At 45.3% G+C, this 19,932-nt stretch overlaps 1 protein-coding gene across 1 annotated transcript in view; it reads left to right on the top strand.

The window, feature by feature from the left end:
* The window catches only part of DNHD1 (dynein heavy chain domain 1), a 70,962-nt gene that overhangs the window by 48,603 nt on the left and 2,427 nt on the right, over window positions 1–19,932 (top strand). Inside the window, exons 26-40 of the mRNA XM_045839573.1 lie at window positions 2,411–4,010; window positions 4,198–4,406; window positions 4,647–4,851; window positions 4,927–5,029; window positions 8,564–8,713; window positions 8,970–9,152; window positions 9,278–9,709; window positions 9,914–10,385; window positions 16,469–16,768; window positions 16,999–17,151; window positions 17,327–17,505; window positions 17,635–18,600; window positions 18,798–18,984; window positions 19,192–19,308; window positions 19,405–19,606. Coding sequence (XP_045695529.1) covers window positions 2,411–4,010; window positions 4,198–4,406; window positions 4,647–4,851; window positions 4,927–5,029; window positions 8,564–8,713; window positions 8,970–9,152; window positions 9,278–9,709; window positions 9,914–10,385; window positions 16,469–16,768; window positions 16,999–17,151; window positions 17,327–17,505; window positions 17,635–18,600; window positions 18,798–18,984; window positions 19,192–19,308; window positions 19,405–19,606 — 5,458 coding nt within the window. The remainder of the gene's footprint in view (window positions 1–2,410; window positions 4,011–4,197; window positions 4,407–4,646; window positions 4,852–4,926; window positions 5,030–8,563; window positions 8,714–8,969; window positions 9,153–9,277; window positions 9,710–9,913; window positions 10,386–16,468; window positions 16,769–16,998; window positions 17,152–17,326; window positions 17,506–17,634; window positions 18,601–18,797; window positions 18,985–19,191; window positions 19,309–19,404; window positions 19,607–19,932) is intronic.

A 19,932-nucleotide genomic window follows, 5' to 3' on the forward strand; every position in this document is an offset into this window, starting at 1 on the left:
TGAGCAATAAAGTGAACAGCAATCAAATGAAATATGTCTGTACTTAATGGTAAATACTGAACACTTTCTCCCTAAGATGAGTCACAAGGCAAAAATATCCACCGCTTTTATTCAATATTGCACCAGAGAGCCACATCAGTGCAAAAAGTTTAGAAGAAGAAATGAAGCCTTTAAAAGTAGAAAAGACAAAGTAACACTGCCTCTACTATTATATGACATGATTTTCTATATGGAGAATCCTAAGGAATCTAAAAAAAAACAACCAAACAAACAAAAAAACCCTACAAAACTACTGGAATAAATAGGGTCACAGGGTCACAGAATACAAAGTCAATCTATTGAAATCATTAATATTCCTATATTCTAGTAACAAACAATTGGAAATCAAAAACTTTAAATAAAATATCTAAAACGCTTAAAATATTTAGTAATAAACTTAATGAAAGATATACTGATAATTATTAAGTATTGCTGAGATAAAGGAAACCTAAATAAATGCAGATATCCTATGTTCATGAGTCAGAGGAGTCAATAACATTAAGGTGTTTATTCTCCCCACACTGATCTCTAGATTCAATGTACTGCCAATTTAAATCTGGTCAAGCTTTTGATAGAAACAGACAGGTGTATTCAAACACTTTTGTGGAAATGCAAAAGACCTAGAAGAGCCAAATTTTGAAAGAGAAGAACAAGGTCAAAGGTCTTAAACTAGTGGGTTCAAGACTTACTATACTGCTATGGTAATCAAGGGGGTATGGTATTGGTATAAGGACATGTATACAGACTAATGCAATGGAACAGAGAATCTGAAATATGGTCATATATGGTCAATTGGTTTTCAACAAACATGCCAAGATAATTCAATGCAGGTAAAGGATATTCTTTTCAATGAATAGGGCTGGAACAACTGTGCATCTATGCGGGGGCAGCGAGGATAGATGAACACTGAATTCTAATTCATGACATACATAAAAATCAATTACAAACAGATTGTACACCTAAAGGTAAAAGCTAAAAGTATAATTTCATTTTTTTGTTGGACAAAAAAAATCTGTGTGACCTTGGTTAGATTTCTGAGGCAAGACACAAAAATTGAAACCCTTAAGCCCTTAAAAGGCACTGATAAGAAAAATTTTAAATATGCCATAGACAGAAAATATTCATGATACATATATATGACAAAGTTCATACCCAGAAAATAAAATAACTCTTATAACTCAATAAGAAAGCAAACTCCATTTTTTAATGAACTAAAGAACAGACACTTCACAAAAGAAACATATATGTGACACCAGTAACATATGTAAAGCTTCTTAATGCTATTAGGCATCAGTGCACTGCAAATTAAAACCACCTACCAGAAAGATTATAATTAGAAAGACTTGAGATTAATTAATAAGTGCTGAGAAACGTAGAGCAACTGAAACTCTCCCACTTGGCTGGTGGGAGTGAAATTACACAACCACTATGAAAAGAGTGGGGCAGTTTCTTATCAAATTTAATATATACTTGCTATAAGACCCAACAACTGTACTTGTATTTACCCAAGAGAAATGAAATCATAAGTATATTCTCAAACTTATACATGAATGTTCATAACAGCATTATCCTAAATAATCAAAACCCAGAGACCTAAACACCCATCAGCGTGTCGATGGATCTACAATTGTGGTATTTTCATAATAGACTATTACTCAGCAATGAAGTGGAATACACTACCTATACATACAAAACACAGATGAATCTCAGAATCATGCCCAGTGAAAGATGTCAGACACAGTAAACTACATACTGTATGATTCCTCTTACATGAAGTTCTAGAATAGGCTAAGCTAATCTACTGTGATAGAAATTAAATCAGATAGAAAGTCCTGGGAGAGCGTTGTCAGGGAACTGACTGCAAAGGTCATGAGGGAACTTGCTAGGTGATGAAAATGTCCTAAATATCACTGGGGTGGTTATGCAGATATGTGCATTTGTCAAAGCTCATTGAACTATAGCTTTAAAATGTATACATTTTATTGTATGTAAGTCATGTCTTAATAAAGTTGACTTTATGAAAGTGGCATGTGATATAACTCCACTGCACTTTTCCCTCTATTGTGGTCAGATTAGATTTATATCCATCTTAGCTTCCAAACTTTTCTATTCATTAACATTCAATTAATGAATAATTGGCCACAAAGGTAGGACTTGGGAGAGAAAATAGAAGAAATTACTCATGCTTAGGGAGAGCATGTGGGAGAGAGAACAACTTAGACATAACTGAGTCCCAACACATCAGATGCACAAAATTCCTTTAGAATCCTATGTTTGTGGAAGTAAACAGAGCAAGGAAGGAAGAGAGGAGCATGGTGACACTGCCTTGTGGACTCATGTATGTCCTTACTATTTTCTTAATGTCCCACAGACCGAGAGAAGAGCTGTCAGCCAGTGTTGGAGACTCTACGCCAGGCCATTGATGGCACTGTGTGTGCCCACAGCACCTTGGAACTGCAGAAGCTGCAGTCTACAGTCAACTTCCTTGCCACAGCTACAGTGCCAGGCTTCTGTGAGCGCCCACTGTGCCCACGCCTCTTTCGACTCTTCACAGTTCTGGCCCTGGCCAATATGACCCAGGACATACTGCTGAGCAGGCACACACCTGTCATCCAGTCCTGGCTTGAGCGCTTCCCCTCTGTGGAGCGGGAGGGTGTTCTAGCAAGAGCCCTGGTCCAGGCCTCTGTGGATGCCTGGGAGGCTGTGGGTAGCTGCTTTATGCCTTCACCCCTCCACCCACACTATTGCTTCTCCCTGCACTCTGTGAGCCAGCTACTGGGTAGCCTGCAGCTGCTGCCAACCAGAACGGGCTCCCGAGGTTTTCTGGACTATCCCAACCACCAGGAACACTTGCGCCGGGTGTCAGGCTTGCGTGGCACCCGCCTGACAATTATGATGGCCACGCGCAACATGGTGCGTCTTTGGCTGCATGAAGCACAGAGAACATTTTGCGACCGGCTAGACAGCCCTAGGGAACGCTCCTACTGTGCCAAGCTGCTCCTAGAAGTAGCTCAAAGTGTCTTCTGCTGTGGGCCAGTGCCCCAAAGTCTGGGCAAGGGCTGTGAGGAAGAGGAGGAAGAGAGGGTGCCTGAAGTGGAGTCTGAAGGGGAGTTGGCCCAGTGGGAGGACTTAAGCAATAGTGGCAGTGACACAGAGGAGGAGGAGGACCCTTATGGCCTTCGGTTCATCACAGGCCCACCCTCCAGTGATTCAGGTCCTGCACCATCCATAGCGCTAGTAAAGAGGGAGAACACAGAGAGAATAAGTCAAAAGATAAAACAGGAGGAAGGCACAGGGGCCTCCAGCTACAAACTTCAGCTGAATAAATCCAAGAATTGGTGGCAGAAGACATCCACTATGGACCTGGTCTCACCCCTGTTGCTACCAGTGCTACTACTCTGTCCCCAGGAAAAGCCCTCAGACCTGGTCTTCAGTCAGGATCTGACACTGGGTCCTAACTCTGAGAGCCCCAATTTGTACCTGGAACGGCAGTGGGAGAGCCTGGGGGAGCAGTTAGCCATGTCAGCCACTCAGCTAAAGCTAAACCCCCACCTTGTTCAGTGCCACTCAATGGCTCAGCATGTGGCCCGCCTAGTCCGGGTGCTGGCCAGGCCCCGGCAGCATGGCCTGTTGCTCGCAGGGGCACTGGGCACTGGGCGCTGTACTGCCATCACTCTGGCAGCTAGCATTTGTCAGGCCCGCCTCTTCCATCTGCCATGTGGATCAGAGGAGGCCATTCTCCAGTGTCTGCAGGAGGCCAGCTGGCATGCTGGCATGTTAGGCAAGCCAGTGGCCCTTCTTGTGCCCAGGGGTGTAGATCTTACCACCCTTCATCGTCTGTTGGCCTTGGGAACCTCAGGCAGTTTCCCTGACCAGTACACAGAGGCAGATCTGGACAACATTGAAGAACATCTCCTCAGGGAGAACCTTAGTGTCAAGCAGACCATCAGGAAGGAAAAGCTGTTACAGAGGTGAGACCAAGAACCCCATTCTAGGGGCTGCTCTGCTCTTGCTCTATTCTGTTCAAAAGACCAGAAAGAAAAGCAGGGTTACTGTGAGGGTTCAGAAAGTCAGGGCTAAGGAGTCAGGGTTGGGACTGGGCCTGGATGGGCAAATAGGGATAAAAGGGAGGACAGTATTTGAGCTCCTGGCCCACAGGTTCTACCAGCAGGTATGCAGCAACCTTCACATGTTCATCCTGATCGGAGATGACCAGGGCCACAAACAGCTGCCCTCCACCCTTTTCCTGAGACTCCTTCAACTGACGATTGCCAGCATTGACCGCTATGAACCCTGGGACCAAGATTCCCTAATCAGTGTGGTCCAGCACCACCTGAAGGGTGTTCAGGGTCTACCCCTTGGTGATGGTGAGCACTTTTTACTTGCCCTTACCATTCATCTCAACCAGGTTCTAATGAGGATTAGAACCTGGTTCTAATCCTCATTACTTAATTACTTAAAACCTAATTACTTAGGTTTATCTCACTCTCTCAAACCTAGTGAGCCCCCGTCACCTTTTCTGCCCTCCTTCCTGAGCCAGGAGAGGGCCCCTTTCCTTTCCCTTTCTACAATCTCACTAGTCCAGACTAAAGCCACACCTGTTTCAGATTCCTTGAAGTGCCCAGACCTCCAGGACTCAATTCCCAGTGTGGCCAAAGCCATGGCTCTCATCCACCTTTCGGCTGCCAGCTACCATGGGCACCTGTGCCCTGAATTGCCACTTGTCACCCCCAAGACCTTCCTAGACTTCCTGGACACCTTCATGCTGCTGCAGCAACAAATGATCCTGAAGATGAAGAACAAGGCACAACGGTGAGTGGTCCCATTCCCTGCCCTGTACCTCCTCCCTCTCCCTCAGGTCCACTCACTGAAACATTGGGTTTCCAGGGTCCACAATGTCCTGGGGAATCTGACAACGCTACTTGAGCAGCACAGTACCCAAACCAACCGGGTCTTCACCTTGGAACAGGAGCTGAAAGACTCTCTCCTGGTAAGGGGGAGAAGACTATGAGGCATTCACCTTAGGGCCAAAACAGAAGCTCAAAATGGGACTTTGAAGGAACGAACCAGGTTAAACCTTAGTTCTTGCCTCTGAAGAGTCCCTCTGTCCTCATAGGGTCTTTCTAATCCTTGTAGCCTCCTCCTTTAGAGCTTAGACTCAAAACTCCCCAAGGACTTAGACAGAGCTAAGACCTTGCTGATTCTTCTAAACACGTGAAACCCAAGTGTCAGCTTCTGGTTGCCTCTAGTACCTTGACTATGTGAAGTTCAGAATGCTCCCAGAGATCTCTGTAGATTCCCATTGGGGATGGGCAGGGATTACATTATCATGGTCACCTCTCCCTCTGATCCTCCTCTTCTCCTGAATGCTCTATCACTTCCAGTTAACACACCTCTTGTAGCTAACCTCTATTCCAATACCACATTGTCCCTCTACCTCTTCCTTCCACAAAGCACCAAATATACAAGGTTTCTGTGTAGAGTGGATGGGTGATGGCAGTAGGGGAAATTTACATTCTACAACAGAATCAGAAATAGATTTAAATGGCATACTAGTCCTCAATGACCTGAATTTCTTCCATCACCCTCCTTTACAGGACATTTCCCAGTGACCAACTTTTCTCTTCTCCTCCCATCTCCCCAGTATCTGCTCCTCAATGTTATTCTTCCACCTCACTTTTCTTTTCAAGCTTTCCAAATAAAATTCTCATGTAATTAAAGATTTTTTTCTAGTCCATAATAAAAGATTTGTTCCTAGTCCAAACCCTAAATCCTATTGCTTTCAAATACAGAGCAATTGTCCTTTGAATAACTAACTTCTCAAATCTAGCTAACACTGGTGGGAGTGGGGTCATCACACATTTTATAGCCAAATACCCTCAGTTAAAGGTATCTTCCCAAAATAAAGAGAGGTTTTTTTCTTTTGTTTTATTTTTAATAAGAGGAATTCCAAAATAGCATTTTTTTCCTTCCTGCTACACAGGACTTCTATGGAGTTTCAGCCATAACTACAGAGAAGTGATGACTAACTAACAATCAGATAATCTGAATGACTTTCTACTGGGGGCTGTCAGGCCTTTCAGCTCCTAATGCCTAACCTGCCTCTTCTGGTTGGTGCCCTGCAGGCTACCACCCAGAGTGGCGCAACTCTAAGGCATGGCTCACACTGTATCTACACATGTGGTTTTCACTGCATTCTATATAAATGGTGCTCCCTGAAGTTTCTGTGGAACTGGTGCCCCCTACCATCCACCACCGGGAATCACTAGTTAGATTGAACCTCAAGACTCAGCTGAGATGTCAAAAGAGAAGTTCATGGAAGGATAGGAGTCCTCTCTCCCATGTTTTCCATATTCCAGTTTTTTGTCTTGGGCCCTACCTTTTCCCAAGATGATAAATACAGTACCAGGAATTGTTGATCTGGTTTAGAGGTGCTGTCATTCATTGATCCCTGGGTCAGTTAGAACAGAATACAACATAAGAAGCCCAAAATATAGGTAAGAGATGTTCCTAATCCCAGGGACATTCAGTATCAGATCCTTTGGTCATTCACACAACAGCCATGATAGTGTTACTTCTTTCATTGTTCTCCACCCCAGGAAATGGCATGACCATCCACCTAGTCATTTAAGCCAAATTTCAGAAGTCATTCTGGATAATTCTATCTCTTTTCTCTCTCACATTCAATTGGTTCATTCATTCATTACTGTACTCAACAAAAATTAATTGAACTCCACATTCTTTTGTCCAGGTACTCATTAATATTTATGTCTATGTCTACATCTTATGTTTATATCTAGATAGATAGACGGATAGATGGAAAGAATCTTTGTTACAACTTTCTGAGGTGGCTGACCTTTCCCCCTCCATTTTGCAGATGAAAAAACTGAAATCCAGAGAAATCTAGAATGAGGATTAAGATCTCATCTTTCCATGAGATCTTACATGGAAAGCATTTAAAAGTGCTGGCACATATTAAGAGTTCAATAAATGTTAGTCACTATTAATATTAGGTTAGAGTGCCTCCAAATAAGAAAGATAATACACTGTCCTTGTCTTTTCAGCGCCTAGTTTACTGGAAGAGATAAACTAATCCAGGCAATTACAAAATAGTGTGTGATGACAGAAAAAGTCCAGGATACTCTGAAGTATCAGGAAAGACTTTCTAGAGAAAGCATAGTGCCATAGTAGGTGCTAAAAAAACAATCCTTAAATACGTAACCAAATAAATTAAGAACATCAAAATTGATGCCTGAAGATTAGGTAAGATTTTGCTTAAATGACGGTGGGGAGGAAGAATGTCACAGGCTGAACTAACAGCATGTGCAAAGGCCCAGAGGCCACATTGGGGGAACTGAAAGTCAGGAATGGCTGGAGAGTAGAATGAATACTGGGAAGGGAAAAAGAGATGACACTGGGAAGATGAGTAGAGGCCTTCTGGTCATCGAGGCATTATAAACCAAATGAAACAATGGCAAGTGTGATCAGAGTCATGAGGACAATGATGATATTCAGTTTTTAGAAAACCAGTCAGGTTGAAGTAGGGAAAATGGATTAGAGGAGGGGATTAAGAAGGGAAGCCAGTACAGGTCAGGAGTGAGAGAACATAGGCAGAAGAGATGGATACTGGGATGGGAGTTGACATGGAAGACATCTGGGAGGTAGAATTAAAAAACCTTGAAGATTACATTGGGTTTGGGGAAAATAGAAGAGATGGAATCGATGTAATAATTAGGTTTCTTTTTTGGGAAACTTGGGTGTATTTTGCCACAGTGCTAAGACAAAGAACACATCAGCAGATGAGCAAGATTGTAAGAGATCTGAGGAGGCCATATATTCATTTTTGGACATGTGGAGTCTGAGGGGCCTGAGAGACACCAAAGAGGAGGTTTCTATTAAGGAGATGGATACATGGGTGTGGGGCTAGGGAAAGAATCTGACTAGAGATAGAGACTTGGGAGTTGTTAAAATATAAGTGGTAATCAAAGTCATGTGATTAGGGAGGGAATATATAGAAATGTAGAGTGAGAAAAGAAGGGGGCCCTGAAAAAAATTGCTGAGGTATATTTAAAAGATGACAGAGGAAAAGACTGAGAAAAGCAGCTACAGGAGTTGGAGAAGACCAGAAGAGAACATGGTATCATGGAAGTCAAGGGGGGAAAATGTTTCAAGAGGAAGAGAACTGCCTCTGTGACAAATACCACTAATGGTCAAGTAAGAGAGGGAGTGTAGCACAATGGTCAAGAACATAGGCTTTGGATTCAGATTGCCTGGGACTAAATGGCAGGTCAAGAGAAGCAACCATAAATTCAGGGGCTGCATCACTAGATGTAGAATTTATGGACCAGGAAGTGGCAGCTTCAGAGCTCAGCCTATATCTGTGGCTTATTTGGAGTTCAACTTAATCAATCACCTTAACTACTGAGTGAGGAGTATGCTGTAGTCCCAAGCCCATGGGGTCTTCCCTTGGGGTATTCCCACCTGGCCTAGGATCTGGAGCTGCAGCCTGGGTCTCTGTTCACAGAACCTCAGCACACTGCAACAGCAGCTAGAGCAAGGCAAGCTCCTGCACAAGCAGCAACTGGCAGAGTGTGGCCAGCAGGAGAACCTCATTAAGAACCTGACCAAGCAGTGGGATGCCCTGAGGGCTCAGCATGAGGCTTTCCTGGAGCAGGTGGGCTTTTCTTGTCACATTTCCTGCACTACTCCCCTCTTGGGAGAGGACAACCCCTGATAGGATGTCCAGAAGAGAGAATGGGGTGATTTGTCATGGAGTCTCCTGGGGGAGGGGGCAAAAATAAACAGGATGGCTTGAGGAATGGTCCCTTCATGGGGACTCTTAAGAAGAGTTGATCCCTCTTGGCAACAACACCTTGAAGAAAGAGGACATTTCAAGAGCACACCTCAGGAGTGAATCTTTCCTTATTTAGATGGGCAAGGCATTTCTTGGGCCCCTGAGCCAGCTGAAGGTGACCGACTTTGAGGAGATCCGGAGCTATCGAGCACCACCAGAATCTGTGATCCAGGTGACCGATGCACTGTGTGACCTGTTCCACCGTGAAAGAGGCTGGGCCAGTGCCAAGCAGCTGTTATGCACTGAGGATTTTTATCAGGTAGGGTATGTGGGATATAATGGATGGGGAGAGTGGATGAATAAAGGGTATACTTGACAAGGTGAGGAGGCTGGGGCAAGGTTCTGAGCATCTATGTTTCCATCCCTTTTAACAAACCTTCTCAGGAGCTGGTGTTCTTCCCCAAGGAGAAGATGACGGACTCAGAGGTAATAAAGTTAAACCTAGCTCTGAAGGCTCCAGGTATGAGTGATGCAGCACTGCGGGCAGTAAGCATACCTGCAGCAAGCCTGGCAGCCTGGCTCTGGGCTGTTCTGCACTACAGACTGGCACAACACCGAGGACTGCCCACGGGCCTGCTGCTGCGGCAGGTAGAAGCCACACTGGCTCGGGAGGAGGCCCGCCTGGCCCACTACCAGTTCCAGGCTCAAGATATCCTAGAGCACAATTTGGCCCTGACCAAGAAGCTGGAAGATGCTCAGGCTTCCCATAACTGTCTAGTAGAGAATCTCAGTTGTGCTCAGAGTTGCCAGTATCACAAATGGCCCATAAAGGCTGCACTGCTCACTCCCATGTATTCCTGGACTACAGAGCTCCAGGTAAATAGCCCCTCCCAGATTTCCCCCCAAAGTTCACCTTCTGCAGCACTGCCTACACTCCTCTTCTCCGCCCCATGCTCTCATTGCCTCCCTCTGTTCCACTCTGCTCCTCTTGTCATGCTTTGCTCCACATCCTGTCTTGCTCCTTCTCTGCCAGACTATCTGACTCTACCCTTCTCACTCTGGTTTTCCCTTCCACACCAGAAGCTGAAGGGGCACTGCATGACTGTGTTCGGAGATGCCCTCCTGTGTTCAGCTGCCATCGTTTACCTGGGTCCCTTCCCACCAGTACGGCGCCAGGAGCTACTGGCCAAGTGGCTGGCTCTATGTAGGGGCTTTCAGGAGACCCTAGGCCCAGATGATGTGGCACAGGCCCTGAAGCAGAATCGGAAATCTGTCATCATACCACCAAAAAAGCCCCTGCTCTCCACACGCTCCCCCTTCAGCCTTCTGTCCTTGCTGAGCTCTGAATCTGAACAGTTCCAGTGGGACCGAGACCTGAAGCCCCAGGCAAAGTCAGCTCGCCTGGCAGGCCTGCTTCTGCGAAGCTGCACCCACTACTTTAGTTGTCGTTGGCCTCTGGTACTTGACCCCAGCAACCAGGCCCTCATCTGGCTGAACCCACTGCCTCTGGAAGATACTAGATGCATGGCCCCAGTTCCCACCAAGGGCAAAGGTAAAGCCAGGGATCAAAATCACAATGTTTCTCAGGTGTCTGAACTTCCCAACACTCCAGCCATAGTGATCTTCCCTTTTATAATAAAGACACTAAATTTTTGTGGCCAGGTAATCCTATATTTTACCAGGCTATTAAATTAGGTCACATTTACAGCTTTTGGCCCATATTGCAATGATTATGGATCAGAGGCTGAGCAGTCCATCCATGATCTTCCACTTCCCTGGTCTGCTCAGCACCACTGGAAACTTGGCAAAGAATTTAGGGCTTTACAACCCAAAATTGTCCTATGTTCAGGAACTCTGGGGAAATATTTCTATTGGTTCTGCTTGGATCACAAACCATCTGGGTGGAGTGTAAGAAGGAATATTTCCCAGGGGAAGGAAGGGAAGGTGTTTATTTCCCAGAAGAAATGTTTAGGGCTGATGACAGCAGACATCTCTGATGGAAGGTGTATAATGAAGGGGTCTATAATCAGCCTGTCTGGGTCAAATATCTGTCCTTTGCTAGGTGTTGACCTAAGGCAAGATACTTAATCTCTCTAAATCTAAGTTTATTTGCCAATAAAATGAGTGTCTTAGTTATACCCATCTCATAAAGTGTTCTATTAAGTATGGTAATTCACATAGAAAGGGTTCACACAGTGCCTAATATATAATAAGTTATTCAAAATGTTAGTCATTATTACTACTAATGTATTACTGATACCATTGTTACAGTCCATCCCTTGGTTATTCAGCACTACTTTCCATTGTGCCCATGCACCATTACAAAAATACCCATTATAGAACTAGCACATGTATAACTATAAATGAATTAACCCTGAGAGACACCCTGAAGAAACATCTAATTGCTGCATACAGTACTGAGTCCAGGAACGCTAAATGATGTTCTTTGCTCTTGATTAGATCTGGATGTGGCTTTTCATGATTTTTTTCCTCATAGAATTTTTATTTATAATTTAAAAAAATCATATTGTGACTTATTTTAAGTATATTTTATTGGTTATGCTATTATAGTTGCCCCAAAATTTTCCCCTTTGCCCCCCCACCCAGTACCTCACTTACCCCCAGCAATCCTCCCCTTTAATTCATGTCCATGGGTCATGCATATACATTCTTTGGCTTCTCCACTTCCCATACTATTCTTAACATCCCCCTGTCTCTTCCGTACCTACCAGTTATGCTTCTTATACCCTATGCTTTTTCTCTGTCCCCCCTTTGCCCCTCCCTGCTGATAATCCTTCATGTGATCTCCATTTCTATGATTCTGTTCCTGCTTTAGTTGTTTGCCCAGGTTTTTTTTTTTTTTTAGGTTCAGTTGTTGATGGTTGCGAGTTTGTTGTCATTTTACTGTTCATAGTTTTGATCATCTTTTTTTCTCTAAATAAGTCCCTTTAACATTTCATATAATAGGAGCTTAGTGATGATGAACTCCTTTAGCTTTACCTTGTCTGAGAAGCACTTTATATGTCCTTCAATTCTAACTGATAGCTTTCCTGGATAGAGTAACCTTGGTTACTCTATCCAAGGTTACTCTATCCTTGGTTGTAGGTCTTGACTTCTCATCACTTTGAATATTTCTTGCCTACAAAGTTTCTTTTGAGAAATCAGCTGTTAGTCTTATGGGAACTCCTTTGTAGGTAACTGTCTTCTTTTTTCTTGCTGCTTTTAAGATTCTCTCTTTATCTTTAACCTTTGGCATTTTAATTATGATGTGTCTTTGTGTGGTCCTCTTTGGGTCCAACTTGTTTGGGATTGTCTGTGCTTACTGGACTTGTATGTCTATTTCTTTTGCCAAAGTGGGGATGTTTTCCTTCATTGTTTTTCAAATAAGTTTTCAATTTCTTGCTCTTCATCTTCTCCTTCTGGCACCCCCATGATTTGGATGTTGGTATGTTTATATTTGTCCCAAAGGTACCTAAGCCTTTCCTCATTTTTCTGAATTCTTGTTTCCTCTATTTGATCTGGTTGAATGTTTGTTTATTCCTTTTGTTCCAAATCATTGATTTGAAACCCAGCCTCCTTCCCTTCACTATTGGTTCACTGTGGATTTTTCTTCATCTCACTTTGTATAACCTTCACTTCTTCCTTTATGTTGTGGCCATACTCAATCATTTTATTGGACATCCTTATCACCAATGCCTTGAACTATGCATCTGATAGGTTGGCTATCACCATGTCACTTAGTTCTTTTTCTAGAGTTTTGAAGCATTCCTTCATGTGGGTCTTATCTCCCGGTCTCCTCATTTTGGTAGCCTACCCGTGTTTCTGTATATTAAGTAGAGCTGCTTTAATTCCCATGCCTGGCATACCTGTTACATTGTAAGGGGTGGAGCCTTAGATAATTGCCAGAGTGGGCCAGCCCATTTCACTGCTTTGTGGAGATGTGCGGGAGGGGTCAAAGAGGGAACATTGCTGCTTGCTTGGCTCTCACACCATTTTTAGTCCCTCCCCCACACTTCCTGTATATGACTGGCACCCTTCTAGCTGTTGCCCTGGTGCTGAATTCCAAAGTGAACGGGTTTGCTAGGACCCTGTGGATCCTTTAAACAGATTCTCCTCGGGAACCAGCAGATTCTTCTGCTACCCAACCCCTCCTGATTTCTACAGCCAGAGGTTATATGGCCTTATTTTCCCAGTGCTGGAACCCTGGGCTGTGTGGTCTGTCCTAGAGCTGGGATCACTAGCTCCCCAGTTGCCCCTCCTGGTTTTAATCTGCTACATGTGAATGTGGGGCCACCCACTCAGCTGGCTGCTACTGCTGGCTCCCTGCTGCTGCCATGCCACCTCCACTCAGTGTTCTCTCTGCCCCCAGCTCCCTGTCTCCACCCCTCCTACCCACCTGGATGAATATTTCTTCTTTAAATTTTTGGTTGTTGAACTTCGACACAGTTCAATTTTTCTGGCAGTTCTGGTTGTTTTTTGTTTTGAGGTTAATTGTGATTCCTTCTTGCAGTTGTGAGAGAAGGCAAAACATGTCTACCTATGCCTCCATTTTGGCTGGACGTCTTCATGACTCTATAACCTATGATAGATTACATGCCATCTCACCATATCAATACACCTGATATGCAAAGTGAAGCAAAATCAGATAAAGACAATTACAATAAACTTCCTGCTTAGAAACTGGGACAGGATAAGAAACACACACTATATATTAGTCTCTAGCATCTACTATATAATGTCATATAGAAACAGTAAGGCAAAAGATTAGCATTATTTCACTGGCTATGGAATTTCTGGACAGCCAGTCCAGCTGCCCTGGGTTCTGATAAATAATTTTCTTTGCCCATTGCCCCCAGGTTTATCTGTGGAAAAAAAAAAAACACAGTTGGGCAGGAGTCCCCTGTTTGTAGCTGTTCTGCCTTAGATGTCCATGTCCTATTGGACTCTGTTGGGGGCTTAGGATTTGCCTTAAAATTAAGCAAACACAGATCACTTATTACTAGATGAAGAATTTTCTGGATAATCCCCTTATATCTCTCACCTTTTTCTGGCAGATTTCATTTATAAGGACTCTGTTAGCTATTAATCAATGCTAGAAATCTTGGTACATTCTCATTCTTGAAATTAAACCATACCTTCTGGGTTCTGTCTCTTAACATTGGTTCTGGGGGCTCCACCAAGTCCACTAAGCTTTAGTGTAATTGTTATCCATCTAAATCTTGGCCTTCACCTCAGAGTTGTATATAAAAAAAATAGTCTTACTAGTGAGCTAAGGCTGATCAGCCATAGGATGTAGCCCCTTTTGCTTTGGGCTGTATCCAAATCAAAAGAGGGAAGGAGACTATTACCTTTATCAGGTAGGGAATGCAGAGAGAAAAGTGTTTGGGGTGAGGCTTTCCCAATTCTCTAATCTCCTTCAGTAGCTCATAATTTCCTATCCCATGCAACATGAAGTAGAGAATAATTTTTACAAAGCAGCAAGGTGCATGAGTATCTTATCATCTGTGGTCTGAAATTGCTTGATATGAGCAGAAAGGAATTTCCTTAAAGTTTCTCCCTTCTCAGTACAGAAGTAGCCAGCACACTCGAATATCTTTTACTAAATCCACTAAAGTTCAGGGAGCACGTGGTCTAAGTCCCATGACCTAAGACAACTTCTTACCTATCACATAGCCCAGCCACCTTCCCAGAAGGGAAAAGAAAAACCCACATTGCTTCCTCCAACACCCAATTTGCTTTATTATTTAGAAATGCTCACACTACCAGTAACAAAAAGCCCACTTACCATGGTTAAACAAATAGGGACTTATTTGTAGTAAAGGTTACTAATCAACTGACCTTAAGATAGAGATACGAGGGGGGACCCCCAAAAACCTGGAATTTAGTTATAAAAAATTGTGTATTTATTCCTGTTTAAATTTCAGTCACCTTCAAAGTACTCTCCATTTGATGTAATATACCTATCAAGATGTCTTTTCCACTTCTCAAAAACAGTTTTTGAACTTGTCGATTTTGATGCCTTTTAGTGCTTTTGTTTTTTGTTACCTCTTCCACATCTGCAAAACATTTCCCTTTGAGGAATTTTTTCATTGGGGAAATAAAAAAAAGGTTGCTTGGGGTGAAATTGGGTGAATAGGGAGGGTGAGGCACGGGTTGGGGGGGTCATTCCATTTTTGGTCAAAAATTGAACATCGCATGGTGTGGGCAGGTGCACTTGTAAATCACCTATCATGAAATGGGGAAACGTGCAAAAGAGTCTTCAAAAAATTTCACTGAAGCTGAATGCAGCCTCTCACAACAATTCCAGCTGGTACACTGATATAGATGGGTCCCTAGAACACTCACCTAGCAGGCAAAGTCTGTACGACAAGGGGACCACCCTCCAGAAAATAATTATGGGGTTTTTTTTTTGATCCCCCCTTGTAGTAATCCTTAATTACCTGGGTGGGGCTAATGTAATCACCCATGCCCCTCTAAGAAGAAAGGAGGAAAGAAGAGAAAGTAGAAAAGGTTTGAAACACAAGAAAGATTCAATGTACTGAACGGTTGCTGACTTGAAGATAGAGTGGCTACAGGGAAAAAAAGGAAACCACAAGCCTGGAAGAGGCCCCAAGTCCCAGATGATGCCTTGGAGAATCAAGCTCCAGTTAATGCCTTGATTAGCTCAGTGTAACCCTGAGCAGATCATCCAATCATGTTGTCCTAGGCTTCCAATCTATAGAACTGAGCTAATAAGTAGGTGCTGTTTTAAGCTGCTAAGTTTGTGGTAATTTGTTAAGTAATAGGAAATGAACATACCAAACTATAGACCCACCATCCACTTGTCTGCTTCTTAAATGCTTAATACTTCTAAAAAAATTCTTGCCCTGGCTGGTGTGGCTCAGTGGATTGAGTGCCAGCCTGTGAACCAAAGGGTCTCTGGTTCCAGTCTCAGTCTAGGGCACATGCCTGGGTTGCAGGCCAGGTCTCCAGTAGGGGGTGCACAAGAGGCAACCACACATTGATGTGCCTCTCCCTCTCTTTCTCCTCCCTTCCTCTCTCTAAAACTAAATAAATAAAATATTTTTTAAAATTACTAAATTTGTTAATACTTAAATAATAAGTATTTCTGTTTTCTGGCTCCTGCAGTAGAGAAGGCAAAGGAGGAGTTGAGATGGCTATTGGTTAGACAAACATCTGTGTCCACCATGCTGCCCGTGATTAATTCCAGTTTATGGCCTTTCACTTATAAGCACTGACTTCTATATTAGTGATGACTCTTTTAGTTGTTAGTGACAATTTATCCTAGGCAAAAAGGGAAATTCACTGACTTGTCAACCCACAGAAAGGCAGAAATGGAGCCAATTTCAGGGGTGACTAGAACCCCTCCCTGGAATTTTAGAGTAATAATAATGATGGCTAACATTTATTGACTGCTTACTAAGTGCCATCTGAGTGCTTTCTAATTATTGGTTCATGTCTTCTTCACAGTAACACTCTGAGGGACTCATTGATGTCAACCCCATTTTGCAGTTAAGGAAATTGAGCCACAAAGAGCTTAAGTGACTTTCCTCATGAAATGGAGCCTATGGTAAACAGTGTTCCCTGGCAGGCTAATTCCTCCTCTGAGAATAGTTCCTCTGTATCTTTCTGCAGGGACGGGCTACAGGAAAAATGAAGAAAAAGAAGAGGAGGATTTGGAAGAGAAAGATAATGATAGTGAAGAGAGTGATGAGGCTAAGGACAAGATAAAAGAGCAGAAGGCAGAGGAAAAGGGAAAGGAGGAAGAGGAGGAAAAGGAAGAGAAGCAAGAGCAAGAGAAAGAGGAGGATGAGACAGAGAGGCAGAAGTCAAGGCCAGCCTCTGAGACCCAGTCTCTATCCATTCCCTACCTCAGTGTATTTTCAGGCTCTAACCCAGACCTGGGTCCTCAGCTGCTGGAGGCAGCTGCTCGTGGTAAGCACTAGTCCCCACCCACCATATCCTCTTTCTGTCCTCCCCCATCTCTGTGGCCCCACAGGTCTCTCACACCTCAGTCTGACCTCAGCTCCCACTTTCATCCCAGGCACTAACTCTACTGAAGAGCCCTGAAAGAATCCTGCTATTATCCAGAGGGGAGCTCATTTTGTGCATAGGGGCCTACATGCTGGCATGGTGGGTAGTGTGTCCTTGTCTCCCCCTCACAGGCCTGCCTGTGCTACTAACCAACATGGAGCTGGGCCTAGGGTGCCAAGAACTGCAATGGCTACTGCAGCGGGAGCAGCTGAGCCCACCCCAGGTGCAGCCTGGCTTCTGTCTCTATCTGAGCACTAACCTCCCCCTCAGTGCTTTGGAAAAAGGTGAGGCCCAGTGGGTAAGTTGCCAGCACAGCTTTGTGACATACTAGGCTCCCAGCTTCATTCAATCTGGCCCAGAGTAGGTTCAGGACTGCAGCAGGGAACCACACTCCCTGTGCATCCTACCTTCTGGTTCTGCCAAGGGGAAGGGGTTACGTGTTTCCCATATGACCCCAAGTACTAGATTGTGAGCTGCTGAAGAGGCTGAATGTGCTGGATCTGGGCCTGAACATGGACATCCTAGAAGAACAGATGCTGCATGAAATCTTGTGCACAGAGCATCCTGAGCTCGAGATCCACTGGCAGGACCTCAAGACGAGAGCTCTGGATACCCATGAAGCCATGGAGGCTGCTGAGGTGCTCGGGGATCTGCTCTATAGGTTGGGATGAGCTTTGGCGGGGCCAGGTATGGGTGTGGAGAAGATTGGAGATGATGGGGGATTATGGGGGAAAGGGCCAAATCCATGCAACAATGACTGTATGCAGGAACGGCTCTTGCTGATGCTGCTGTCCCAGAACCTAAATCATCAGAAACCAGCCAAGTTCCTGCGAGACATGTTAAGGACACAGGCAGAGCTGTGTCAGCTGCATGCCCACTATGAGGAACTAGAAGACCTGAGGATGCGGGAGATGGTACGGTGGGCACCCTATCGGCGTGTGGTCCAGCATGGAATGGCCATTATCAAGGCCCTTAGCCCACTGCGGAACCTGCTGCTACCTTTCTGTATGCGCCCAGAGAATTGGCTGGCAGCCACCAAGCAGGCTCTGAACAGCATGAAACAGTGTGAGAACCATCAGGGGCAGGACCTGCCCAGCCATCTGCTACAGCTGAAAACACAGCTGACCCGCCAGCTGCTGGGCAGCACTGTAGCTGCACTGGGCCTGACCCACATACCCTTGGTAGGTGCCTTGGGTGCTTTGGCTCTGCTGCAAGTGGCAAGGAAGGCACCAGATCTGGAGAGGCTGGCACTTTGGCCTGGACTGGCAGCCTCTCCCAGCATAGGCTATAGCAAGCCGGTTCCAGGTGTGACTCGACCAGCCTGGCTAGGGCTGAGGGCCTGGCATGAATGTGGAATGTTAGAACTGCTGCCCCAATTTGCTGGGCTACGTGCATCCCTGGAAGGCCACTCCAGTGTTTGGCAGGCTTACCTGTCATTGTCATCCACAGTACTGGGACCTGCACCTGGGCCTGGGCCTGATCCCTTCAGCCTCCTCCAGAAGCTGATCCTGTGGCGTGTGCTGAGACCTGAGTGCCTTGCAGCTGCCCTGGCAGACTTCACCACCAGCCTCCTGGGCCGGCCCCTGGATGAGAACCTGAGTGCCTCCACCATACCCTTTGAACACAGCCAGGCTACTCAGCCCCTGCTGATCTTGCTGCCACCACCTGGTCACCCCACAGCTATCTTGCACCCCCTGACTGTCATCCAGAAATTGGCTGCACAGCATGAGCAGGTTTGAGCCATGCCTCTTGGCCACCGAGTACCCAGGCTCCTATGGACTGGGATGGGGTGGGGGTTGAGCATCCCAACATTCTCATGGATCTTTTGGATTAGTCCGGAACTTTTGGGGTGATTGTGGCATTACTCTGGGCCCCTTGGGTCACTCTAGGATCACTCTGAGTTATTCTGACGTCTGTTTATGCTCTCCAGGGGCAGAAGCACCTGGAGGTGATAGCCCTGGGCTCTGAGGCCTGGGACCCGGTTTCCTATGTGGTCAGCACTCTACGCCAGGCAATGCACAAAGGGCACTGGCTGGTGCTGGAGAACTGTCACCTGATGCCTCACTGGCCAAAAGATCTGCTACAGCCCTTGCTGGGGCTGCTGGATGGAGCCAAGGGTGGGTTTGCTGCCAAGAGATAATTTCTAGGACTCTTTTCCTACACTTGGGCCTAAGCTTGAACTCTCAGGTCTCATGGGCAATCCCCTAGCTTCCAGCCTGTCCCCTGTATTTGACTCTTGACCTCTTAGCCTCAAGTCTGATCCCTAGATTTGTGTCTGACCCTCTTTATCCACTGATTAAACTCAGCCTCATGTCTGTACCCAGTGGTCTCGGACCTGGAGTTAGAACTGCTTTTAGTCCAACCTGAAAGCAGGAATGTGGTCCACAGAGGTTTCCGTCTTTGGCTTATTGTGTCTGCAGAGGCTGTTGCTTCTTTACCAGGTGAGGGGCCAACCCCCAAACCTCCACAAAGGCTATCAGATTGGAGGAGGGAGGGTGACTGTGCTGTGCTGACTCAGCACTTTCCTTTCTCTCTAGCTGTGCTGACTCAGCACTGCATGCCTGTTTTCTGGGAGCAGTCACTGGAGCTGGGCCACATTTTGATCAACAGTGTGGAGCTAGCCCAGCAAGGACCCTATATGCAACCCCTTACCAGGACGCTGCCCCTGCTCCTTCTACACAGCCTCCTGCTACACCGGCAGCAATATGGAATGAAGATGCAGGCACACAGGGGGCGCTGGTGAGAGACCCACCCATCCTGCTTCATCAGTTAGTCACACAGCAAATGCTGAGTATTTTTCCACAGGGTCTGGGATTCACCTCTGGAGAGCACCAAAGTGTGAGGGCAGGTGGAAGCCAAGGACAGCTTCTCCAAGGACTTTGGGATCTCACTTTGAACTGAGTCTTGAAATTTCACAGAGGCAGATCAGGTGGAGACTGGTCCTTTCTGAGCAGAGGAACTAGCAGGAGGGAGAAGGCAGCAGTGTGCCAGAGGTGGACATGCTGGGGGTTGAGTGGGAAAACTGAGGCTTGTGGTAAAGGGCCTTTAAGACCATGGTAAGGGGT

This window comes from Phyllostomus hastatus, unplaced genomic scaffold (genome assembly GCF_019186645.2).
Source record: "Phyllostomus hastatus isolate PE091 unplaced genomic scaffold, TTU_PhHast_1.1 phas_contig_304, whole genome shotgun sequence".
NCBI classification, from domain to species: domain Eukaryota; kingdom Metazoa; phylum Chordata; class Mammalia; order Chiroptera; family Phyllostomidae; genus Phyllostomus; species Phyllostomus hastatus.